Below are 25,701 nucleotides of genomic sequence, written 5' to 3'. Positions count from 1 at the left end.
TGCTATATAGTCTGTGACAACAGACCATGTTCTGTCTGTCTGTGACCTTTTAAAAAAAATGGAATGCGTTCATTTGTGAAGTTGGATAATTTTAATGAAATTTGTAAATTAATCAATGCTAATAAGTAGTGTGCAATATGGGCCGTTCGAGATCACGTAGTAAAACGCCTAGGCGTCATCATAAAAGTAGCAAACATTCGAGAAAGAAGAGTCGCTCTAAAGATCGCTCTTCGTCACGGAGTAGAACTTCTAAACACGCCGAGAAGATCAGGGAGCGGAGTTCTAAATCACGGTATTTCCAGTTGTTTAAAGTTATTTTGTATCTAATTATTCATTATGTAAATAAATACCAAATGATTATTACAGAAAAAGATCGCACTCTGCATCTTCATCGTCGAGTACAGATGGTTCATACGAAGGGAGTAGGCATAGTAGGAAAAAGTCCAAAGGACGCAGCAAAATGGATGAAGTAGATCGCCTTGCAGAAATGGAAAGACAAAGACGAGTCAGAGAGGCAGAACAAAAGGTATGACACATTGCAGACTTCTGTATAGTTATTTTATTTGAATCTGTGATTCAGCTATATGAACTCGACAGGATTTGTCGCTCATACCAGTATTTTTTATAGGTAGTTGAAGAAGAAGCAGCAAAGAGAATTGAACTTCTTGTAAAGAAGAAGGTAGAAGAAGAACTTGAGAAGCGCAAAGATGAGATAGAACAAGAAGTAGCCAAAAGAGTAGAAGAGGCAAAAAGAAAGATGGAGAAAGAAATGATGGAAGAACTTGAGAGACAAAGGGAACAGCAGCGACGGGAGGAGTTGGCCAGACAGGTAACTATGCCCCTCACTCGCCAGTCATGTGTAAAAGCAAGGCGAGTTCTGTTGCTCTTACATGTGACGCATCCTCACCCCAGGGAACAATCTGATTTGTTCCCCATCACACATACTCCATATAATGTTCTATGATTATTACCAACAATGTATAAAACCAAGCAAACTAATAAAAGTATTCTTTCGATCATATCTGTTAAAGGTCCAGTCGAGTAGTTCGAGTGCTTACAAGAAATTTTTCTTGATTTGTTTAATTGTTCACTCATTGAGACAGCCTTTGCGATATAATTCCATATTGCATTCAGTTATGACTTGCATGTTCTGCACCAACGAGGCAGGCTCCTCGTACTATTTGTTGTACTGTAAACGCCTTAAAGGTGACTGGCTAGAATTTTAAAATTGTTCACTTGACTGTCCTCGGCAGTCACGTAGTCTATAAGTCAGGTCAGAAGACTGATCAAGAGCCCGAAGCCCTAAGAGTTTTAAGGAGATGCCGCTTGAGGATCCGGCCGTGACAGCTGAAGGTATTTTTGAACCTATTTTTTGTATAACAACATTTATGTTATCTCAGAGAAGTCATACAATTATATCCAGCTAATACATTGTATGGTTTGCAGAAAGCAAAACACTGTTTCATTTGTTGTACTTGTAGATTAATCAAAAAAATCACATCCTTTTATTATTATAAAAAACAGAAACATAAATGAGATTAAAATATGATTAGTAATAGGACATATATGATAAACATATTGTATTTTTTGTGAAATAAAATGTAAAACATGTATTAAATTTCTTATTGGAAAGCACCTGTTTATAAACATGTTTTTATTGTGATAAATGTGTAAATTTGCAACTTTTAATATATAATATTTGTTGCGTCTGCTCTGACAGATGTGAAGTTGTGTTAATGTGCTGTTTCTGTTAAACAGGAGGAAGAAGCTCGTAAAAGGAAAGAGCTGGAGGATATCATGGCGGAAAACAATAAAAAGATCGAGGAAGCTCAGCGGAAGCTGGTAAGTTAACAAATAATATCAAAAATTATCTGAATTTTAATCAATTCAAAATCGTCATATGCATCTACCACGGAATGCCTTTCTTTCTTTCTTTCGCATGCCGGGTACAGCTAGTAATATTATAAATGTAAAAGTTTATTGGTATAATAAACTTGCTTTACTAAAAAAAAAATGCTATTTCCAGGCTGAAGAGAGGTTAGCGATGATAGAAGAACAGCGCAAAATGGATGAAGAGAGACAAAAACTGAAACGGGAACAAGAAAAGAGAGTAAAAGAGGAACAAAAGAAAATCCTTGGCAAAAATAATTCAAGGCCCAAATTGTCATTTTCACTGAAACCACTTTGATGTGTTATAGTGTTAAGAAAGCGTATAGTTAGTAATATAACTAAATTAGCTCTAACTTTTATAGTGTCATAACTAGAATATTAAAAAGTTATGAAAAAAGGGGGAAATGTCTTAATATAACTACTTCTTTTAATAGTTAATTACTATAAGTGTATCCTCAATATTTATAATTTTAAAAATATTATAATATGTATATTTTGTAATATTTAATTTGAACTACCTAATCATGTTAAAATAATATGCATAATGTAAAAAACCCGTACCATACTTGTGTTTTTTTAAAGAAATTTTACATTATTTTATTGCTCAACATAAAGATACTGCTGTAGTCTAGAGATTAAGACATCCAGTACTTTTAATGAATAAATAATCTATACTAGTATTATAAATGTGAAAGTGTGTCTGTCTATTGCCTTCTCACTGTCCATCAGTTTTGAAGAAATTTGGTATAGGGACAGCTTGCATACTACTTGCTTTCTATCATCATGGATAATCAAAGAGTTCCCACTAAAAATACCTAAATTCATGGAATTTTTAAGAATTTAAATCCACGTGGACAAAGTGCGGTCGTCATCTAGATTCTAGTTCACTATATTTTTTCAGGTTTGCGTGCATCCTTTTCAGACTGCATTGTTACTTACCATCTGGTGAGATTGCAGTTATGTGCTAGTTTGTTGTTCAGTAAAAAATCTCTGGTTATGACACTACATATATGTTACGTGCCAAGCTTGAAGAATGGGCATTCTTGACATATCCCAGGCATTATTGGTATTGTAAATAAATTTTAGTTCACCTTTGCATTGTTTTAACATTTCATTTATTTGGAATGACAAGTTAGTAGTATGTAGTACTACTGCATAGATGTCATTGTATACTTATGAAGCACCATATGCAATGCTGAAAACTGATAGTGTTGTAGTATGAATGACATTGACATCAATATAATTCAGGCATACACTGTCCGTCAGTAAATAATCGCCATTTCCGAGCTCTGCCCCTAGAAGCTCTTCGCAATGCTGATATACCTGGACAAGCTCAACAATACCCATCCTTCAAACTTGACTTGTAACATATCATATTTTTAAGAGCATTGATTGTAATAGAGGATTGCCCTTCAGTTGACATTAGTGTGAAAGTATCAATTTCGTTCGATTATAAAGTAGTATAGAACTTTAAAAAAATTCTTCTGCTACTCTTGCAAAGTGAAAATTATCTCTGGTTTTATGTAATTATTAGTACCTACTAAAACAGTGTCAGAACAAAACGCCTACTGTAATATATATATAATTATTAATGTTCGTCTGTCTGTCTGTTCGTTATCTATTCGCGCATTGTTCATTTACTAGAACTTTGTACAGTTGTTGTTGAGACTTCTGATATAGTACGTACCCTCAACGCATGATAGACGGCACGCGAGTTGCATTGCAACGCCAGTGATTCAGACCTAGATTACGACTATATTATCTCTATAAAAATGAATGTATCTTTATTTGATTGCTCCTTATGCGTTTCTAGACTATTCAGCCGATTGCGATGAAACTTTGTACAGTTGTTGTTAGTACTTACGGGAAGGTTTCTGACATAGTACCGTCAACGTACATTGCAATTAGCGTCAGCTAGTTTTCATTAAACAAATATTTTTGAAGAACAAAATAATTGTTTGTAATAAGATTCAGACTAATAATAATTACAACTACAGAGCGGGACAGGTTGAGATGGCAACCGGGGTGGGGTCCTTCCGCACACCCGCTCAGCGCCTACGCTAACCCGCTGCGGGTGAGCCGATTGCCATCTCAATCTGTCGCGTACTATACAGCATTAGCTGTTAGTCAAAAGATTAATGAGAATATTCAGGTTTTATATTAATCAAATGACAAATACGATCCGCGTCAGATAAAAAGAAAAAGGAAATGGTAATTCAATGGTGGAATGTACATACCTACAGCAACATCAAAGTAGATTTTTTTTATATAAATGAAATTATAGAATCTTTATATTCATAACTGTGTCAATATACTTCGTTTAGATTATTATAATTAAGTAGGTTAGATTTTATAAAAATCCAGCCTTGCATTAGAACAGCAGCATATTGTCAAGTTTTCTTAAAATTAAAATGTTATTATGAAAGGCCTACCTAATTGGGATAGGTAAAATGTATTTATCGATTTAATTAATTAATCTATTACGATAAATGGCTAAGGCTGGGCGCTCATTGGCTACTATCCTCTTCAGTAGCGTGCAATTCACAGGCATTAAATCATTTGCTTACTCTGGCCGTAATAACTCTATGCTTATTGTGTAAGAACCCACCTGCCTAAGGAATGCGCCCCTGTCTTAACTGCGTCTTGCAGCCATGGCGTCTCAAGAAATTCAAACTATGCTAAGCTATGCTCAAATGCTTCTGGATTTGAGCATAGCTTAGCATATGGATTATTCTGCATTTTTCTGTGGATTATTCTAATTCTATTTTAACGCCTGAAGGCTATTGTTAAAAAACAGTCACTTGGTCTCGAAAGCAATCGCCCAGATAGTAGTCGCTAATGGGCGTCCGGCCTACATAGCATATCGAATATCCCCAAGGGGATATTGCTTCGAGCGCTCTTGAGTGTGTCCCATACAAACAAAATTTGATTCTTATTTTATTATAAACCGATGATATTCAACGTGGACACTGTCTGGTTGTTACAAGTTGAGAGTTCCGTATAACTAAACATAATTTCAGAATTGCATCGGTTCAAAGATTTATATTGAGTACCTAAAACACCCTGTATAAAGAAACATTGAGTTTGACTATTTAATACCCTAATATGAATCAAACTTCGTTTGTATGAAGCGCGTTCTGGATACATTCTTATTAAACTTGACGTTAATTTATTTACTATCGCAATTAATGTCTAAATGATTATATTTCATTAAGTAATTATTTCTCTCATACAGCCGGAAATATATTTTGCATTATTCTCTTTAGACTTAATTAGTATAGAATTCTGCAAAATACTACAAGCACAAGATCTAAATAATATAATGACAAACAACATCTTATAAAATTTAATAAAGACTCAAACTACCTATACCCTAAGTTGTGTTTTATTTCTCCCAGAGAAAAAAAGAGCTAGGTACATAATAAATTTTTGAAAAACTTTAAGATATTTGCGCCAACCATTCAGGTTAAGACGAAAGTGATATATGTGCGGAATGATACGATTTCCGCCGGCCATACAATTCGCGTACCTACTCGTTAATCTCGAATCATATTTTGGCGAATCCCGCTAGTCCAGAGTATAGACTCTGGACTAGCGGAATGGGAAATAGTTCCCATACTATGGGACAGAGTGGCCGTCTGGGCGTAGGATGGTTTAAAAGGAAATCGTGGTGCGCCAATGTGGGTGCACTGTTATTGTGCACCACCACAAAAGAATTTTATCAATGTCCAAGATTCTGCGCGTGATTCGCTCTCAGGTTGAGATCTATAGTGATCTACAGAGCGCACTTTGAATTAGCAGTTAGCTCTGACTTAAGACACTGTTAAAACGAGATAGCATTATATAGCTGATATAAATCTGTCTCTTTTTAACTGCTGAACAAAGTCAAAGTACGCTCTATAGTTAGCCTCAGTGTGCAAGATAGCCACCGAGTTTTGACATTTATTTTGAATCCATGGAAGGTTTCCTACGAATAGTTAATTATTTTAATATTCACTCAGAGAAGCAGCAATGTAGAATCGACCAACATCAAATAATGAGCTCTGCTTCAATGTATTGAACAGGTATGAACATGGCAAATCATCCCGCAGGAGATCCCCCTTCATTAGAAGAGACCTTATTATGAAGAAAATATAGAAGATTTAAAATTATAAGCAACCGCGTTTAATAGCCTCATCGGGTGACAGAAGGGCTGGCTCATTTTTTGCGCAACGGATCAGCCTGGCTGTCCAACGCGGAAATGCAGCCAGTATTCTTGGCACCATTCCACGCGGGCATGATTTGTATAGTAATTAGATAAGGCTAGCTTTAAGTTTTATTGTAATATTTTCAATAAAAAAAAATAAGCAACCAAAATATTAGTTTCTCGTAATTTGAACTTCATTTTTAAAGTAACTAACTTATATTCATTTAGTGATGTTTTTGCCCAAGGCCCATGATTGTTAAAATTTTTAAACGAAAAGCAAAGTGTACGTCGGTCATCAACGTCATCGATGTCAATGTCAAACGGCCAATGATCTTTTTGAAATTCATTTGCTCTTTTCAGTTTTCAAGTTTAATTTATTAAACTGCAGTGTTTTAATTTCCTTATAATTACATTTTATATAACTTCACAAGTGTTCTTTTGAACAGTATATAGTCTTCGAGAGTTATTCATAATGTATTAAATAGTATTATCTAAGTGAACTCAAAGTGATAACGTTCTTACATAAAACCTCCGGGTTTTAGTGATAAAATCAATATAATGGCTGAGTTTCTAAAAGGATTGATACTGTCCGTCCTATCGGAAAAGTGTTACAATGAATATTTTATCAAATACAACTTTCTCGATGGTACATTACATTGTCAATAATGTAAAAGCATGTTGTACATACGGACATACCTAATTAAAAATTACATGCTTTCCTGTTTTCAGAACCATGTTTCAAAGCTACGCTAAGCAAAGGACTCGGTATTGGTATAATCGCTGGCTCGATACTGGTAAAAGTACCACAGATTCTGAAAATACTTGGAAGTAAAAGTGCTGAAGGAATAAATATTTATGGAGTCTTATTGGAACTATTTGCAATAACTGCAAACTTTGCTTACAGTTATATTATGAACTTCCCTTTTAGGTAAATGTTTTAGTCTATAGGTAAAATTATTATAGTAATTATTAGTCTATAGGTATTAATAAAATTTATTAATAAAAATTCTTGCTTCTTAGATGTTGTCATGGTCAGTTTTTGTGACTTTCAACATCATAATATTTATAGTAGTGTAGTAGGTGGTAACAAAGAACCCATTTATAGATTTAACATTTGCTTTTCTGGCCACCTGATAACTTAGGATCTTTTAGCATCCTATAACTTTATTTTATCTTATAAAATAATAATTTATCTATATTTACAGGACGTCTGTGTTCTCTGATTTTTAACATTTTGTATAAACAATAAATAAATGTAAAAAAATAATCTTTTAGGAAGGATTAAAATAGGTTTCATTGCTCACCTATTTTAGTTTTTTGCTTTGTTACCTACTGTATCGTAATTTTCATTTTACAGTGCTTGGGGAGAAGGTACATTTTTAGCAATACAGACAGCAATCATTGCATCACTGGTGCTTCATTACGGTGGAGCGCCCGGCAAAGCTGCTGCTTTCCTTGCCACTTATGTGGGGCTCGTCTCCGCAGTAGTCAGTGGTTACACACCCAAAGATGTACTATGGACCATGCAAGCTATTAATGTTCCTATCATAGTTATTGCTAAGGTAAAGTAAATGATTTGATATTGCATATAAGGATTAGTGACTGGATAGCCATGATCAGTGTGGATGCAAAACTACAAAGTGATTTCTGATACATAGACAAAGCTTTGTGTACAAGCTATCAATTCATAAATCATGAAGAAATCAGGGAAAAAAACAATTATTGTGAACCCTCCCTGGAAAATGTAGTTTTTTTTTTACTTTGTACTTTTTAGTTTGAGTACTCACTGTGAAATTTTAAATTGCGTAGACAAAAGGGTAAGGAATAAGAAGGGATCACAATTCCTCACAACTCTTAACAATGAGGAATACATTACAGAGAGATGAAAAATTGCAGACTTGAATTTTTATTTTGTCTTATTCCTAATAGAATCCTGGATCTCATTTTTTATTTTTTTTTATTCACTATAGGCAAGCGCTTGACCACAATCACACCTGATGGAAAGTGATGATGTGGTCTAAGATGGAACGCGTTTACCTAGAAGGTGCCTATTCACTCTTGTTTTAAAGATACCCGGATTGTAATTGGTAGGAAACACAGATCGCGGGAGAGTATTCCAAACCTTAGCCATGCATATGAGGAATGAAGACGCAAAACGTTTCGTGCGTGTAGATGGAATGTCGACGACATAAGGATGGAAACTCGCCCGACGTCTTGCGGTTCGGTGGTAAAATGGTGAAGGGGGGTCAAGATCGAAAAGTTCCTGTGCACACTCTCCGAAATATATTCATACTTTTTATATAATTTAACTGCAATAACCTAATAACTGTATTCATTTTCACAGTCCATCCAAGTGATAACAAACTACAAGAATGGAAGTACAGGCCAACTATCTGCTGTTACCTGCCTCCTTTTGTTTGGAGGAAGTATTGCAAGAATATTCACTTCTATACAAGAAACTGGGGATTTTATCATAATAGTCACATATTGTGTATCAACGATCGCCAATGGAGCCTTGGTCTTGCAACTCTTCTGGTACTGGAATGTAGTCAAAACGAACAAGAATATAAATAAGAAAAAGAAGAAGCGCATATAGTATAAGGATAATAATTACAAAGTCACTGGAACGGCTGTCTTTTTTATTTTATTACTTATTTATATTTAAATAAATTTTATTAGATTTTTGTTGGTTTCTATTCATTTCTACAACTAATTTTTTTTTTTTAACTGTCAGCAAGAAGTACCTACTGGACGGAAACTAGTGCAACAAGATTTTTTTTGCATCTGGAATCATAGAGTGAATTCAACCCTACTAGTATTGCACTAAATTGGTAACTGATTTATTCCAGTGGGTACATTAGAGGTGGGATGCTTCAGTACCACACGCAGGGTGATGAGTACTTATCTCACGCTTCGAGCCTCGTGATATTAACTATCATTTTAGATTGTGTTACAAGTTACAACAGAACTAGCCATAATAAAGTATGTTGCTCGCTTTTGATGCGGTTTTCTCCATTACACAAGCTTTCATCTTAAACCTTTGTTCATTTTGTCTATAGGAGAACATTGAGATTCCAGATTGCAGTATTTTTTTATTTCATCCAAAACTCATATCTTTGTGATGGGACAGTAATATTATAATAAAAAAAAAACAAACAGATTTCCATTCAAAGATTTATATTGCATATTCACACTAAAAACACAAATGCAAAAATTGAATATATAGTAGAATAGTTTACTTAGTAGTAATTCTAAATGTGGAATGGTATTTTGGATTAGTGACTATCATCTAAAATGAATTTACCAACACAGTTATATGATGTAACACAAAAGAAAATATGAACAAAATTGCATTATTTATTGGGTATTGAGAAAATAAATGAAAAATATGTCACATATTTTCATATCTAATATTTACAAAACTAATCAATAATAGTGGTTACAAAGCACCTTAACAATACACTGTGGCCCTAGCACCAAACTGACAGCAATAATGCAAAACAATGGCATTTTTTCTGATTGATCGATTCTCTTTCCTTAGGTACAATTTTTACAAATCTTATAGATTCATCCAATAAAACAACAATAGGGATGTTAACACCGATCAAAGGGTTATTTATCTATTTTCACTCTAGGAAAAATAAAAAGATAGAAAAAACTAAATAATAATACGTAAATTGAATAAGTAATAAAAGCTTTATTTTGCTTTTGTTTGTAACTCGCAAAAGAAAAGTTTAACCTTTTGACGTCAAAATTTCGACATACTATTTGCTGCCTAGTTAATTAACTTAAATATAACTGTGTACATTTACTTATTCAAGGTCGTATTTCGTTTTCAACGTTCGTCACAATTTTAATTTTTTTTTAATGAAAAATATTGTAGTTAACTATAAAATCCCCATTGTGATGACATTAACATAATGCAAATATGCAGCACGAGTTTGGTACTAGGACGGCTGTTAACTCTAAACTTAAAATATTATAGTCCTCGTCAATCTTAATGGCCGCTCCGAACGTACGTTTCGCTCTAACCAATGTTAGAGTAAAAAGTACCTAAACATCTTGGATTTAAAGCCAACAATTCAGCACTACCGATTTCAATTTCGTAATGCTCTCGCTTGGAGCACTGGCAGCGGATATATATGGACTTTAAAAGTCAATTTTTCTTTCGTGCTAATATTTTTCAACGCTCGAATCTTATCAACGTAAAATCTTAATCTTATACTAAACCCTACTGAAAATTGCGCGTATGTGAACGCGGCTATGTTCAGAGTAGGCATAAAGACTGACGAGGGCCGTGCGTGAACTAGTGATGGCGGTGGTGTGGTGCAGTCGCCTGCTAGGCTACTCCTTGGGAGGCTCCTCCGGTTTCTCTTCGACGTGCCTGGGCTCGGGCTCGTTGCCGTCGGCCCACTTGCCGTCGTACTCCTTGCGGTCCACGTAGCGCTCCTCCTCGTACTCGCCCTCGCTGCGGTGGCTGTCGCGTTCAGAACAAGAGTAACTGTAATAATCGCTAGAGTACAGTGTGTAAGCAAGTTGAAGTTAATGCCCCGGACTTGTCTTGGAAACTGTTCTGTTTCAATCCAATTTGATAAAACTATGTGAATTTTTATGCTGCCTTCCCATCGGAGGCTTTGAGAGACTTTTCAAATGTCTATATCATCTTTGAATAAATCTAAATATACAAAAGGATGATTGACTGACTCCCTGATGTATATCAATGCACAGCTCAAACTATTGGACGGATCGGGCTGCTTGGCATACAGATAGCAATTATGGGGTAAAATAGGGGTTTGAAATTTGTGTTGTCTACACAAATTTCTAGTTTTTTTACACTAGTAATATTTAATAAATAAAATCATTTTTTATAGTTCATTGAGTTTCTACTAAGGATGAGCTAAGAAGGAAGCTATTCTATTGATGGATTTTCTTTACAACTTATTAGAATGGCAGTTAATTGAGAATTTGAGTTTCAAATCTCGACAACGTCCATTCATTATAGGTAAAGTTCATTGAAAATTTTTCTACTAGACTATGGATGAACTAAGAATGAATCGATTCTATTGGCAGGGGTTACTCAATCATAGTGGAACGGCTCGAATTTATTTGTTTTAAAAAAAAACTAAGGCTTCCTGTAGTGAGTGAAATAAACGAATAAAAATTGTTACCGGCGCCGGCGCCAGCGCAAAGTTTACACGTACAATTGTAAATAAATATTATAATGGGCGAGATTAATTGTGAATTACGGATTAATTTATTGCAAGATAGGGGAGGTATTATGGGATAAGAGTCTGAAATCTATATTTCTAGGTAACAAAAGAGCGGCACCAAGACGGCCCCGGGAAGGTCAAATGAGATTTATAATTAGTATTTGTTTACACTAACTTGCGTTCCGGCGCCGCTGGTGCGGCTCCGGCTTCGTGTACAGGAAGCCTGAAAGATGTTTTAAAGAGGCACTTGTACTTTAGTTTTCTTAGTTTACTTAAAAGGTAAACAAACAAATAGCTTCTCGCTGAAATGCGTAAGAGGCGAACGATAGCAGCCCATACGACTTTCGTTCGCGAACTGACAATGATTTCATTGTCAGTTTGCGATGATATGAGTGAAAAATCTAATTCCACAAGGTCTAAAGCACCGAGAAAATCGCTTTGCTTACACGTTGCGAGGTCTCTGTGATTTGTTTATCTTTTAAGCAAACTAAGGAAAATTGAAGTGTACACAAATTCAAAAAAAAAGTTTTTAATTCGACGCACATTTTTAAACCTTTACAAATTGAATTGATACAGATTTTTAATCTTGGGCAATCAAAAAAAACTAAACTACACAATGCACCATGACCAGAAAAATAAAAAACTATGCCATATTGCGGAAAACTAGTGGAACTAATTTATCTACACAAGACTAATTGACTATTGCAATTAAAAATGTAAAATGGCGCCCCCAGAGTAAGTTTTTTATATTTCTCGTCAAGCTTTACTTACTACTATGAAACAAAAAGTCGACAAGTCTTTAGTCAAATGTTAAAATTTAATCTAACTAGGTAATCAAACTAAAAAGGTAAATTAATTTACAAGGACCAACCTGTCCCTTTCCTTATCCCTTCTCTCGGGGCTGTAGGAGCGGGAGCGGCGAGTCCTGTCGAGGCTGCGCGAGCGCGAGTAGCGGCCGATGACGCGGCGATCGCGGAAGTCGCGGAATCCACCTCTGCAACAAATCATTTCTAAAAGTTAGTATGACAAATATTTTAATACTAGGATTGTATGCTGGAGGAGTCATCAACTGTGCGTACTTATTTCATATTACGTTTAATATAGACAAGAGATAATTTTTAGAGGCATGAGCGAAAAGGGGACGCATACACACACTCTCTAAAGTTATGAGTGCGCGTGATTTGTGTGTACTCTAGAGTTTAACTCTAGGAACACAGACTAAATAATATGTAGGTAGAATTGACGTCATATGACAGCAAACCAATAGCGGATGTTGCGCACGTCACACTCCGTCCAGAAATAACTTATTTCGTATGAAAATTCGCTTTCAGCGGTTGGCATGTGGGGTCAATTGGATGAACCATATGTTTTGTTATGCATACCATGTCGGCACTCATACCTGAACGGTCGTCCTCGGCCGCCGCCGCCGCGCCTGGGGCGGAAGGGGCGCCCGCCTCGGGAGCGGTTGTCGCGCCACTCGTGCTGGAAGCGGCGCCCGTCGTCGCGGCGGAAGTCGCCGCGCCCTCGGCCGCGGTTGCCGCCGCCGTTGTAGGTGTGGAAGCGCGGCCGGTAGTACGTGCCGCGCTCGAAGCCGCCGCGACCGCGCCAGTTGCCTCGCCGATTGAATCGTCGCATTCTGTGATACAAGAATTATTTTTAACGCTCATTTTGCCATTTTGTTTATGGAGACGCTGATTGAGGTACCCACAGCGATAAGCGCGGCGTTGCCTGCAGAAGCACACGAACAACCTTGCACCACAATCATCACACTTCGCCACACGCAGTGGGAACGCGGCTGACGGCGTCCACCGCGGTCTCTACGAATAAATCTGTACATTACGCCAAACGCGCGTTACAACGGTTCTGCATGAATACTCTTATAAGCCCTTAGGTTTCTGGTTCTTAAAACTGTACGCGACTACTTCACTTTTTATTTTGTTAGCAAAAAAGACGCTTTAGTAAACCATATTATAGTACTTCCACTTACCGATCTCTAGAAACGGAGCGGGAACGTGACCGACTGCGCGAGTAGTAGGAGCGGCTGGCATCGGAGCGAGAGCGGGAGCGCGGGGAGGCGGAGCGACGCCGCCTCGACGCCACGGAGCCGCTCGCGCTCGACACGGACCGCGACGCCGACCGAGAGCCGGAGCGGAAGCGGTATTTTCGTGGACGGGACCTAAGCAAAAGTAGAGAATTTTAATGTAGATCACAATAATATATAAAAAATAAATCGAAAATGACATTGTTAATAATTGTTGTCTTTCACATGCATACTATAAACAGATTTAGACATTGTGAAACTGCCATATTTTTCTTTACCAGCAAAGTTACACTAGTAGCTAAGACAGGAAGCTTAGACAGTTAATAGCATAACTGGATAAATTGAACAATCGATTGTCAATTGATTCATCTTCACAAAAAACAATCAAATGAAAATCGACAATGGATTGTTCAATTGTTTTAAACTATTCATGACAAATGCGGAGCCCACGGTATGGAACGAACTAATCAAAAATCTAAATTGCTCAAAATTCTCCCCAAAACCAATGGAAACCTAACCTAAGCGCTAATGGAATGGTTAAAAACTTGTGGAATTCTGTTGGAAGTGTTAATTTAAGATTTTTATTTTTGTCAGCCCGAGCACAAACTACAGTCTATTTGGGCCGCAACAAATACTAGTCTCAGTTTTTATCTAGTGCTTTGGTCTACAAAGTTTGGTGTAAAATGTTCTCTTTTTATTAAATCTTTAATAAATAAATAAATAAAACTTTGAAAATTACCTGCTCCTTGATCGTTTGGGCGATCGTCGTCCGTCATCGGATGAGTTGGAGGAGTGTCGTCGCGGGGAGGGCGGGGAGCGCGGGCGGCGCGCAGACGGCGTGGGCGGCTTGATGCGCGTCACGAACTGCTCCGGACGACCGCCGTCCGGTACCGACACGGGCGTCTCGCCCTCTTGCGCCAGCCGGAACGATCCGAATTTGTCCAGAACTATGTTGCCTTTGCGGACCGGCTGTAAAAAAAAATTGCCAATGAAACATTTTGACATTCTTAGAAAACTTTTGCTGTCTGTCAATATAGATTACTTAGATCTGCATCTCAATGCCCATGACTTACTAATAGTAGATTTTCTTGTTGATTATAGTTGAATAGTTGATTTTCAGTTTGATTTGTCAATATACTCGTAAGGCGATAATTTTGCAATCAGAATATCTTGGAAACATTCCGTTACGATCTTTAAGTTAAAATGCTCTTGCATGGTTTTAAAGCTTTTGCTCCTTTTAAAAACTTCGATCGATATCTCCGGAATGAGCTTAGCGTCTGGAATAATCTTGGTAGGCCAAAGAACAGAACAGGCAGTTTAATGCATGTGGATATTATTGGTGGTAAGCAGCGTGCAAAGGCTTAGTGCTAAGTGAATCCGCGGTCGTCTTGTTGCGTCAGTACGGTTCGCATACCGTACCTAAGCGTTAAGGTTGCCCACGCACTCGAACTGAACTGCACCTGAATTGCGCGTCGCGGCAGCGCCCCGCACGATATTCTCTCTGGCTGGAAAGAATATCGTGTGGGGCGCTGCCGCGACGTGCAGTTCAGCTGCAGTTCAGTTTGAGTGCGTGGGCACCTTTAGTCTGACGCAATCGGCGCGAGGTACAAACTTGACCGAGTAGCAGTAGAAGTATTTACCGGTGCGTGTGGGTGCTGTTGGTGGTGCGCGGCGTGCGTCGCCTCGGTGCCGGGCGGGTCGGGCTCGCGACTGGACTTGGGCGGCGGCGCGCTGGGCAAGGGCGGCGGCTCCTTCATAGCCATGGCGCGGCGGACCGACACGTTCTTGTCGCCTGGTGATGGCTGTTACACAAATGACTTTAATGAAGAGCACACCGACCGCCTTTTCTTGACATTCGAGTAGCTGGCGAATAAGCTGTGTAAATTACAGGTTTTTTTTTAAATAATAGGAAAACAAAAAACTGAATGGAAGTAGTTGAGATATTGGTTGGTGGTTGGAGACTCAAAATGGTTCCGAGATTTTTGACTCTGTCATTTGCACTGGATTATATGACAGATAGAGCATTATACTAACTTCATTCCATGGACAGAGTAAAATTAGAAATCTGAACTAATTTCAAGCAAAATGAGCTTGAAAATGAGTTCAGATTACTATTCAGTCGCCTTAATACACCCAGATAAAAAAGTATAGCCCAAATTATGATAATTATAATTAGTAATTACACTATTTTATTTGCTAGCTCCTCACTAAGCATCTCCATACAAAGTGCAGCTGTTAAATCATGAGTTTTATATGTTGCGACAATCGCTAAGTCAACTGAAGTAATAGAATAATATTGCTTATTACTATTGAATTATATTATTATATTTATTAATTATATTATTATTAATTATCATATTATTATTGAAGATTGAAGGTACGAGAGGTTTTGTTCTTACCTTAGGATGGTCTTGTGAATCATCAGAACTGTCTTCGAATGCATAACGCTCCTTATATCCCTTTGGTACTGGGGTTTCTTTCTTCTTAACCCTACTAAGAAATGTTTTAGTTAGTAGAAAACAATATGGATTTTCAACAATATAAACATCTTTTTTTTAGCATATTTTAATATTTTTCAACAAGTAATAATGTGTCTTAAAGTCGTTTGACGCCAAAGTAACAAAGTGTGACATGAAGGCATGCCATAGAGCTGCATGCTACAAAAATATAATGTAGCGAGAAGGATCAGCAGACTATTATACCACAATATTCGAATTCTACTGCACAATGACAAAATATCGGTATAAAATAGACTGTCACATTTTTTTTTTTTTTTTTTTATTCCGCTTAAGTACAATAATAATTAAAAAAGCGATGATGTGGTCTAGATTGGAGCGCACTCGCCTAGATGATGCCTATTCACTTTTGTTTTAAAGGTATTCAATGTGTTTAGATTATAAACAGTAGGTACAGGAAATACAGACGCAAGAAGGGCATTCCACATCTAATCATCGCTACTCAAGATCGCAAAATTAATGTTTCTATTTGTAGCATGCCATGTTGTCGCATGTTGTTGCTCAGGCGTAAAACAGTCTACGATTATCCACATGTATTATGTTTATTTTAGGAAGATAGCACAGTAAGCTTTCTGCGTTGTTTCTTAAATAATAAAATGAAATAGAAGGATCTAGAATGACGTCAACGGCTCTTTCATTACTGTCTGTTTTACGATCAAAATTTTCTACTTTTTTCACACAAATTACTTCAAGAGTTACTCATAGACACGCATCAAAATGGAGGAAGCGATCGACATCGCCTGCACAGCCCCAAAAGAAAAAGAAGTTACTCATGGACATCTTCCACTTCGGCTTCTAGAGCGGCGGCGATTCCGCCTGGTCGATGGAGCCGTGACCGTTGTTCTTAACCGAGTTTCACTTCCTTCTCTACCGTGACTTGGTGTGCACTGAGTTAAGGTCATAGCACACATATCAACTCGGAAAGGTATCGTTTCCGTATCAACTCGAGCCGTCCAGTATTCTTTGTATGAAATTCTTTACTGCAACGCACACTAATCGGAATCTTAGCGTAATCGCCTCGTCTCATGCGGTGCGTGGTCCTACGGCTCGTCGTCCCTGCACTCACGTGTCTCCATACGTCTCTTCGTCCACGCTTGCCTGTGTGCGGTCGGCAGTTGCAAGCGTGGCGTCGCGTAGCCATATCTGAGTCGACGTACCGGAGCTGCACATCTGCGTTTACATAACGTTGACGCCTGGTTGACGGCGAGATGAAAGGCGATACGGTGATGATCCCTTTCTAGTTGATATGTGTGCTGTCACCTTGCGGCTAGAGAATGACGTCACTTACGGCTCTTTGACGGCGCTCATGGACATCTTCCACTTGGGCTTCTCGAGCGGCGGCGGCGGCGCCTGGTCGATGGGGCTGATGGAGCCGCGCCCGTCGCGTTTGCCCAACACTTCTTTCTCCACCATAGAGTGGTACGCATTGAGTTTCGACTCCAGTTCTTCGAGCCCCGGCATCTCGTCTAGTAGTCGGCTGGTTAGAAGAAAATGTTTTATTTCATTATATAATAATCTAATAACTCTTGAAAAGAATTTGTGTGAGAAAAGATAGAAAAATTTGACCAAACCAAAAGCATGGCTTTAATAAAAGATTCGCGGATAAACTTGGAGGTCCAGTAGCTGACGAAAAACACAATATCCGCCGCTCGCGCTCATTTCATATTATTCCCGTCACCCTCATATGAGCATACATTATTATGATTTGCAGTATCATAAATATTAACTTTAGTTTACGACAATTTCGCTAACTCTTAATTTAGAGCCTGTAATATTTTATTACTTTACCTCTTTTCATGCTTCCGATCATATTCACCGTCAGAACTTTGATCCCTCTTGGATTTTCCTTTCAATTCTTTCCTGTTGCAACAAACACAAAACATTATCTATTATAAGTTCTAAAACATTATTATACCCTATCCGCGAAAAGAAGTTAGTATGGCGCTTTCTATTACATAATCCCATACAAATGATAGAGGCAAAAATCTCAGTGTGCCTAACCATTTTGAGTCACCAACCAATCACAAAGAACTATGTTTTTTAAATGAATGTTTTCTAAAAAAAAATTTCGAATTGAATTTCGAATGTTTTTTGAAAACATGGTTGTGATTGGTTGATGCTTCAAATGGTTAATGCGCGCTGAGATTTTTGCCTCTATCATCTATATGGGATTACATAACAGAGAGCGCTATACTATCTTTTTTCCGTGGATTATGATAGGTCATACAATTAACTATCAAGACTAGAGTTACCTAATAGCATCCCTTAGTTTCTTGTCACTTATATTCTCCAACTCACGGAGGGTGTAGTCTGAATTATTGCGTGATAATTTTGCCTTTCTTTTCTCTTCCCTTTCTTGCTCTTTGCGTTTACGTTTTGATTCCTTCTTCTTTTTCCTAAAAGACAAATAAATTATTAATTTTCAAGTTTTTTTTTTTGGTAAGGGTCATATTTATTAGTCAGGATTTTTTTTAAATAAAAAAGTATATTACTTCAAAAATGTTCGTTAAAAACTACATCTAGTTAAAAATCAATGAAATTGTATGTAGAATGCTCTTTTTGAAACCTTTACATGATTTTCATAGATTTCTTCAATTATTCCGGAAATCCATCTCTAAAAAAATCTTCTAAAATTGACACTAACTTATCCTTTTTCTTCTTTTTCTTCTTGTCGTGGTCTGCGCCAGGCTGGATCTGTTGGCCGAGCTCCTGCATCTTGCGGTTGCGCTTATACTGAGCTGTCTCTTCCAAAAAGTTGCGCACTTTCTCCTCGTAGTCGGAGTCTTCTTTGGTCATTTCTAGGAACTTTCTTACCTGATTACAAAAAGTTGCCTTTAAAATATCACAATGTCGACCTTTTTTCTTTTTCTATTTTTTAAGTAAATGTTCAGAATGAGATCAAAAATAATTGAACCTAAGCAGCAAACACAAGGACATTGAGCTTAACATTTCATGTCATTACTGATGAACACATGCAAATAAGTCTTCAACATAAATGCTAGAGCAGTGAGTTGTCGCTTGTTGTTGACAATTCTCATTACCTATAACTAGCTGTGGAGATATTACTATACCTTTAATTCGTAATCAATATCAGCCTGTGATCGCATGGGCGCGTTGTTGGTCTCTTCGATGGGCGGCGGCGGCGGCTGGTACCCGTAGGGGTGGTTGAACTGAGAGTTGTGCGTGCGAGACGCTGAATCAGCATCGCCCAGCATGGCCATGCGCTTGCTGAGCGGCGACAGCGAGCGTTGTCGCTTGTTGTTGGACTGGGAGCGACGTTTCTTCTTACGATTAGGGCCTTCTGATTCTGAAAACGTGCACTCTCTGTATCGATGACATAGCAGGTTAGCAGTTTCCACATCAAAGAGGCGATCTTATCGAGACATATTTAAAATATCAAGAAAACATTTAAAAAAAGGCCAATCCTAGAATAAGAAGACATAATCTTAAGCTACATTAATTTGGCATCATTGAATCCTATAAAACACATTTGAACCAACAGAATTGCGCACATTTGGAACAAATTAAAAATAAATTACCCAAAGATGTGTACCAAGGAAATAGTAATTTGAAGCTCAATAAATCAAAGAATAAATTAGACAATCACATAAAGAACTCGAAGCATAAATGGTGATGCATCAGAGAAAGCTGCTTAGTCCCTAATAAATAATAATATGCTGATCATACTGTAATGGCCGAATAAAACATGTCACTTTCACAAGTTAAACAATTATAAGAGGAATGTGCAATCAGCGTTACACAATCTGCCCCCCCGATTATGTAAGAAATAAACAAGAGTAAATAGGCATCTTTTAGGTCAACACATCCCATCTCAGGCCACATCAACACTTTCTAGCAGGTGTGATTGTGGTCAAGTGCGTGTCAATAATAAAAAAATTATAGGTATTGCGTGCACTAAAAAGTGATCTACAAATGTGTTGACAATTTCATACGAAAACTTTTCAAAAACATTCCATCCAACTTTGCTCCAGCTTGGTTAATCTTCCCAACCAAGACTCTCATAGTCTAAAAATATTATGACAAATGAATTTTTGTAGGTATATTTTGAACTATTCTCACCACTTGATTCCGACGACGATGAGGATGACTCAGACGATGAGCTAGAACTAGAAGAATCGCTCGACGACGATGACGAGCTGCTGGACCTTTTCTTCTTTCCTTTCCCGCGTTTCTTCTTTTTCTTCTTATCTTTCTTCTCTGTCAGATTCAACAACTGCTTCAGTGTCTCTTTCATCTCAAATGACTTAGCTCCCGTCAATCCAGGCAAGAGTAACTCGTCTGGCTCTATCAAGGGTTTTGTTGTAGATGTTTTGCTCTTCAAGAAATCCAAAGAATTCTTTGCCTCCTCGTGAAACGGTATTATTGCTAAACAATCCTCATATGCCTTCTGCGCTTCTGTTATTTTGTTCTCGTCTTCATAGCTACGTCCAAGTGCCACTAAGGTCTCTCCCAAATATTTCCGAGCGTTCGCATGGTTTGGGTTTAGTTTCAAGGAAGTTTCAAAATCCTCTATAGCCTTCTTGAATGTCCCGCTGTTTGCATAAAGAGCACCTCTAGCAACGAGACCTTCAACATTTCTTGGATCTATACTTAGAGCTTTATTGAGACACTGGAATGCTTCTGAATGTCTTCCTGCTTTGAAATGTTCTATTCCTTCAGCTACAGATCGGAATGCCCATTTGCTGGCTTGTGCTTGACGTAGTTCATCTGCATATTCCGATGACGAAAATCCTCCTCTGTTAGAAAAAAACAAAAAAAAAAAACAGTTTATAATTAATTACGTCAAAGTAAGCATTTAAGCATTCAAGATTTTTGAAAGAGATGACAATTTACCTCAGTGATGCGAAATTGGTGCAATGCATGTTAGCGATCCCAAGGAGTTCAGAGAGGTATTGGACGCAGTTAGGGTTATTGAAGCCTGGGCTCTTCTCCAAAATGGCTTCATAACTTTCTCCTTTCATTTCCATAGTTTTCCTGTCAAAAAATGACAAATTAGAAATGTAGAAGTTTTGCAAAAAATAGCTTTTATTCCTTTTAATTTTGACGGAGTTATTCCACAATTATTGACTGCAAGAAAATTTTAAAATAAATTGAATGAATCATCTCAAGAATAGATTCCTAAGTCAGTCAGAATGTCACACATACTCATCCTCACCTGTTCCTTTGGAGCTGTTCAAAAAATGTTATTTTACTTGAATTTTATTGCTTTCACACACAAATATAACGTCATAGACAAGCTGCTTCGACTATGTGACGTGAATATTACCAAATGTCTCAGCTAGTCACAGCATAATGTAGGTATGAGTAAATCTTGGGGGTTGATGCTACACCTAGAAAAAAACACCCTAAAATAAACGAGGAGCTGTTTTCTTTCATAGCCTGCACAATGTGTCCAGCACACGTCAACGTCGAACTAGGGTATCATCTTTGGGAGCCTCGCTTCAGCTAAATACGTAATGGCCAGCAAATCCATTTTTAATAAATAAACAACGCCAACATCCGACAAACGCTGATTACATTAAAGTCCAATCAATGTTTTGATATAATGCTGCAATATTAAACATTAGTTTTAATACAGAAATACAAATTCTGTCCATAGACATCAGATAGAGAGACCCTATGTTTATTTACTGACCTTTTCCATGTGTGTAAAGTGATATTGATTGACACAAAATCAGTTGAAGCCCTCAAACGAGGTAAAGGAACATCCAAACAATGCTTACAAATAACATCCATTGATATAATCCAATATTTTTAGTTTGTCAATTTCAAAACAATATTTTTGTGCATTTCACAGTCACAAGATTGGTGTTTTTGTTTAAATCTGTACTGAAAAAGTGACCAGAAAACAGTGAAAACATTTATCCACAATAAGCACTTCTCACGTTACGTTTTTAAAAGTAAAAGAAATCTATGAAACAAACCACAGGATATAACAGCATATTTTTTTGTCAATGTTAACTGTTTTCTTGAGGCTGCACTGTCATCCATTGAACAGATTGTGAACCCAACACTTCTTCTGTATCAATAAGTCTTCCATTTTGTTTCAATATTTTGATTTTTCATTTTATAGTCTGGTTAATCAAGCATCTTCAAATTGCATACTTCCGTTTAGTCATCAATATATTCATCAAAAGCTCTTCACCAACAAGTCAACGGTTAGGACATCTTCACAATGATAAGTATATACCACTAATTTTTAATTACCATAACAAAATTCTGCTTCATCAGAATTGAATACTTAACATTTTTTACAGTTCAAAATTTAAATTGAGTTTCCTAAAATATCCATAAAAATAACATAATTGGTCAAAATATTGTTAGCGTACGTGTGATACGTATGATACTTGATATTGTCGTTTCGTTGTGGCTTAGACATGTGTCCACACATTTACTCATTATTTTCAAAACAGAATAAACTTAAATAGCTTTGTTAAATTATAGCAAAAATAACGATCACATATTTAAAATTGTAGATCTTTCCTGTTTACCTTTTTTTTATGGTAATTAAAAAGTAGTCAATAACGAAAAAAAATTGTGATATAAAATGTGAGTCAACCCTGCAAAAGTGTAGGAAAACTGTGGTTTAAAGTGTGTTTCAGGGGTCATTACATACTTGTAGACGAGTGGGAAGTCGTCGGTGCTGAGGAGGCCTAGCGGCGGCTTGGGCGGCGGCTCGTCCGGGCCGCGAGTGATGCCCTTCATGCCGCAAACCATTTTGTCAGTGTCGGGAATCACTTCAATCACTTCGCAGCACACTGTGTCATTCATCAGGTAGTTTCTTGACACATTTTTCTTGTCCACTGCCGGTATGATATTTCCCACGGGTAAAAATGCCTGCCAAAGAATGTTCACCATTGAGTAAGTTATTTGTGGATAATAAATAATCAACCCACCATGAAAATAATAAATTGCTAAGTATAACAAAATTTTAATAGGTAGGAAAATTAAACACCAGAGAATACACTTTACTCTCTTACTTTATCAGTACTTCAATAATTTGATAATATATTTTAAATGTAAAAGAAAGATATTGTTTTATATTACATGTAAATGAAGGTACAGTAGAATTTGACTAATCTGACACTATTAAAAACCTGAGAGTTCCTAGATCATTGGAATGTTCGGATATTGGATTGTACATAAAAATTCAGAATAAATAAAATAAAGCATTTCATAAAGGGTACATAATACAATACTACAATGCATTTGTATTCATGTTAAACAGGTTTTTTTATAAATTTAATATATCTGACAATCAACTTATTACAAAGTTTTAAAATTGAGGTCTGTCCAAGGTGAGGGAGGCGCAGGCGGAGGTTGCCAGATAATTGGATGTGTCTGTCTATTGAAGCGGCGGGTTAGTGAGATTCTTCTGTATTGGGATATACAAAAAAAAAAAAAAAAGATCCCGACAAATTGAGAACCTCCTCCTTTTTTGGAGGTCGGTTAAAAATAGAACATTTGATAAAAACAAATTAAACTAAAAAATTGTAGTATGTAAATATCACCTTAACATTGATATCAGCAACATATCTGGAAGTGGGCCCGGCAGTGCATAGCACCTTCAACATCATTCCCGATGCAGTTCTGTTGATCACAGCTCCAATGATTAGTTCTCCAGTCTTCACATTCTAAACAAAACAGTACCAAAATTAATATGACAATAATATTAAAAAATCAGTCAAGTGCGCGGCGGACTCGCACACGAAGGGTTTCCAATATTATTATTTGTTGTTATAAAGGCAATAGAAATACACATCTCAAGATACTTTTATCCTGGAAAACTAATAAGTTCTCATGGAAATTTAAAAACCAAAATACATAAGAATGAAGTCACAGTTATCATCTAGAATTTTGACTCTAGTCAATAAATATTTTTTTTGTGAAAGTGATGACTGTTTGAAGTGCAATCACAAAACCAATGACTGTTTGAAGTGCAATCACAAAATCGGCAATGAAAGATGAATATATAATGTATGGTGTTCAAATAAAACATCAGAACACTTGATATCAGCTATTATCTATTACTCTATCTATTAGTTTTTAAAATAACTCACATCAAAAAAATGTCTCAATCTTGCTGACTTGTCCACATTTAAAAAAGTTTCGAATGGTGGCATCAGTGCATATAAATCTGTAACAATAAAAGTACATAATATAAAACAGTTAAATTATTATCACTTAGGTAGGCCTATGGCTGCCTAGCAACTATCTTTTATGAGACAAACATATTTTCAAGTGCATGCTACGTTTGGTTTCAGTATTGATTAGATTAGACTAAGACATAGTTTGTTTAAAGAATTTCTATTTTTCCTAAATATTTTTAGTCATGTAGGTTTCTACTTCCATAATATGAGACATTTATCTACTACAAGCCTTGCTTATGAAACAGGAAGTCTATTTTTGGGATGTAAAATAGACCTCCTGTTCCTTAAGTACTCCAAGAATCTCAAATATGTATCAAGTATCATTAAATTATTTAAGTTTTAAAATCAGTGACATAATAATTAATTTTCATAACTTTATACATTCTTAATCGAATCAATTGTATATTATTAAGATTTTGCTTTATAAAATCTTTCCTTATCATATCTGATAAGGCTCAGCATATCAAATAATGAAAAATTTAAGACCTGAATGTAAGAATCGGAAGATAAATTAACAAGACTACCAAAGGCTATGCAGGGTTTTTTTTTTAAAATATATTTATCTTGATCATTCAAAAGTTCATGTAGATGTTTAGAGTGGGCGTAATAAGTGGTCCATGACCATATTCGGAATTTTATCTTATATTGCATGTCACAAACATTGTGCAACGTTGTGAAATGAAGGAAATCAATGTATACTAGGTTAGACAATCAATAAAACACTAAGTTAGTCTTGGTCAACTTATCACTAAGAAAAATGTCTTTCATGCATTCTAGGACATAAAATTCTTTTACAGTACTTATGAATTTCTTCAATTCAAATCTTTGCAATAACTAGGGTACTTACTGTCTTCCGGTGTAGTAGCATCAGCTCCCAAACTTGAAGAAGATGGGGTCTCTTCCATAACCGTAGCATCAAACAAAACATTTGCTTCCTTTGCAATAAACTGATGTAGTTTTAACCGCTTACTACGGTCTTGAAAAGTAAGATGTTTATGTCTGGATTGATACACAGCAAAATCCAGGGGTCCAATGCCAATCTTGACCAAATCCTCTTCACCTCTCTCGGCCTCCCACGTTTTTTGCAATTGCTGTCCATGGTAATTTATGGATTGCGCCACTAATGCCGCATCCAGCGGCGGATCCATTTTGTTTCACTGGAAGAAAATAGGTTGCTAAGTATTCTACAATCTACAATTGTTTCCTATTTTCACAATTATGTCAAATATAGAATTGTGCGCCGCCGCGGGCGAGTCCGCCATTTTGAAACAATTTAAAGCAAAATAACCAGCCTGAAATTCGAGAATCGAGATTAACCAATTTTAAAATAAATACCTTGCGAACACTTTAACTGTGACTCTACAATAATTTATTTTCAATAACTCAGTGTTTTAAGATTTTCACACATCTCACTTAACTCACTGTTCAAAACCTGTGTTCAAAACTAGTCCTGTGTCAGTCGCGACCGATTCGGTCATTTGACTGAGGTCGCGCAAAAGTACTGATGAACGAATCAGTCGTTTTTGACCGATCCGGTTCAACCAGTCGCCACGAACCGAGAACCACCGAGAACGAAGAATGAAACTAAAAAATATTGAAAGAAATGATTGGTCTACAGATCATAGTAAAATAGTAATAATAAGTAATCTATACTAATCTATACTAATAAATAAAATTGGAGTGTCTG

General features: G+C 36.8%; 3 protein-coding genes across 13 annotated transcripts; 2 read left to right on the top strand and 1 right to left on the bottom strand.

The window, feature by feature from the left end:
* Positions 1-29: 29 nt before the first annotated feature.
* Positions 30-5,267, top strand: LOC123877080 (UPF0430 protein CG31712). Of its 2 annotated transcripts, none has more exons than XR_006798515.1 (5): positions 30-292; positions 367-526; positions 629-1,353; positions 1,759-1,842; positions 2,027-2,061. XR_006798515.1 is itself a non-coding variant. In XM_045923615.1 (5 exons), exons 1-5 carry the CDS (start codon positions 138-140, stop codon positions 2,186-2,188), a joined length of 762 nt encoding a protein of 253 aa, XP_045779571.1. In that variant the 5' UTR covers positions 31-137; the 3' UTR covers positions 2,189-5,267. The 2 variants fall into 2 exon arrangements, 1 of the variants encoding a protein (XP_045779571.1); XM_045923615.1 differs by having other exon boundaries at positions 31-292; positions 629-829; positions 2,027-5,267.
* A 1,126-nt stretch (positions 5,268-6,393) lies between these two features.
* Positions 6,394-8,760, top strand: LOC123877192 (mannose-P-dolichol utilization defect 1 protein homolog). The gene is made up of 4 exons (XM_045923756.1): positions 6,394-6,722; positions 6,806-7,004; positions 7,434-7,638; positions 8,421-8,760. The coding sequence occupies exons 1-4, from the start codon at positions 6,635-6,637 to the stop codon at positions 8,670-8,672; spliced, it is 744 nt and encodes a 247-aa protein (XP_045779712.1). The 5' UTR covers positions 6,394-6,634; the 3' UTR covers positions 8,673-8,760.
* Positions 8,761-10,263: 1,503 nt separating this feature from the next.
* LOC123874953 (tetratricopeptide repeat protein 14) lies at positions 10,264-25,464 on the bottom strand. 10 transcript variants are annotated; one of them, XM_045920582.1, is made up of 20 exons: positions 25,350-25,464; positions 24,862-25,171; positions 23,925-24,001; positions 23,376-23,498; positions 22,481-22,701; positions 20,698-20,838; positions 19,924-20,600; positions 18,915-19,150; positions 18,488-18,657; positions 18,096-18,239; positions 17,632-17,703; positions 17,132-17,320; positions 15,727-15,820; positions 14,968-15,129; positions 14,067-14,296; positions 13,274-13,462; positions 12,686-12,922; positions 12,158-12,280; positions 11,462-11,509; positions 10,264-10,553 (listed from the first exon to the last, which is right to left on the bottom strand). In XM_045920582.1, the coding sequence occupies exons 2-20, from the start codon at positions 25,160-25,162 to the stop codon at positions 10,421-10,423; spliced, it is 3,567 nt and encodes a 1,188-aa protein (XP_045776538.1). In that variant the 5' UTR covers positions 25,163-25,171; positions 25,350-25,464; the 3' UTR covers positions 10,264-10,420. The 10 variants fall into 10 exon arrangements, with proteins under 10 accessions (XP_045776538.1, XP_045776620.1, XP_045776699.1 ...); XM_045920664.1 differs by having other exon boundaries at positions 15,727-15,817; positions 25,350-25,458; XM_045920743.1 differs by having other exon boundaries at positions 18,915-19,144; positions 25,350-25,458.
* Positions 25,465-25,701: the final 237 nt, after the last annotated feature.

The sequence above is a fragment of the Maniola jurtina genome, chromosome 1 (assembly GCF_905333055.1).
Source record: "Maniola jurtina chromosome 1, ilManJurt1.1, whole genome shotgun sequence".
Lineage (NCBI taxonomy): Eukaryota > Metazoa > Arthropoda > Insecta > Lepidoptera > Nymphalidae > Maniola > Maniola jurtina.
Note: the sequence above shows the minus strand (reverse complement) of the source record. Positions and strands in the feature narration are given on the sequence as shown.

What these genes read in the sequence shown, in the direction of transcription:
- LOC123877192 (XM_045923756.1), top strand. Translation starts at nt 6,635, where the DNA reads ATGGCTGAGTTTCTAAAAGGATTGATACTGTCCGTCCTATCGGAAAAG. An exon ending in CAAATACAACTTTCTCGATG is followed by an intron (nt 6,723 to 6,805) that starts GTACATTACATT and finishes TCCTGTTTTCAG; the next exon opens with AACCATGTTTCAAAGCTACG. An exon ending in CTATCATAGTTATTGCTAAG is followed by an intron (nt 7,639 to 8,420) that starts GTAAAGTAAATG and finishes TCATTTTCACAG; the next exon opens with TCCATCCAAGTGATAACAAA.
- LOC123877080 (XM_045923615.1), top strand. Translation starts at nt 138, where the DNA reads ATGGGCCGTTCGAGATCACGTAGTAAAACGCCTAGGCGTCATCATAAA. An exon ending in TCAGAGAGGCAGAACAAAAG is followed by an intron (nt 527 to 628) that starts GTATGACACATT and finishes TATTTTTTATAG; the next exon opens with GTAGTTGAAGAAGAAGCAGC. An exon ending in AGGAAGCTCAGCGGAAGCTG is followed by an intron (nt 1,843 to 2,026) that starts GTAAGTTAACAA and finishes TGCTATTTCCAG; the next exon opens with GCTGAAGAGAGGTTAGCGAT.
- LOC123874953 (XM_045920582.1), bottom strand. Translation starts at nt 25,162, where the DNA reads ATGGATCCGCCGCTGGATGCGGCATTAGTGGCGCAATCCATAAATTAC. An exon ending in GACTTCCCACTCGTCTACAA is followed by an intron (nt 20,839 to 22,480) that starts GTATGTAATGAC and finishes ATTTTTTGACAG; the next exon opens with GAAAACTATGGAAATGAAAG. An exon ending in ATCGTCGTCGGAATCAAGTG is followed by an intron (nt 19,151 to 19,923) that starts GTGAGAATAGTT and finishes GCACGTTTTCAG; the next exon opens with AATCAGAAGGCCCTAATCGT.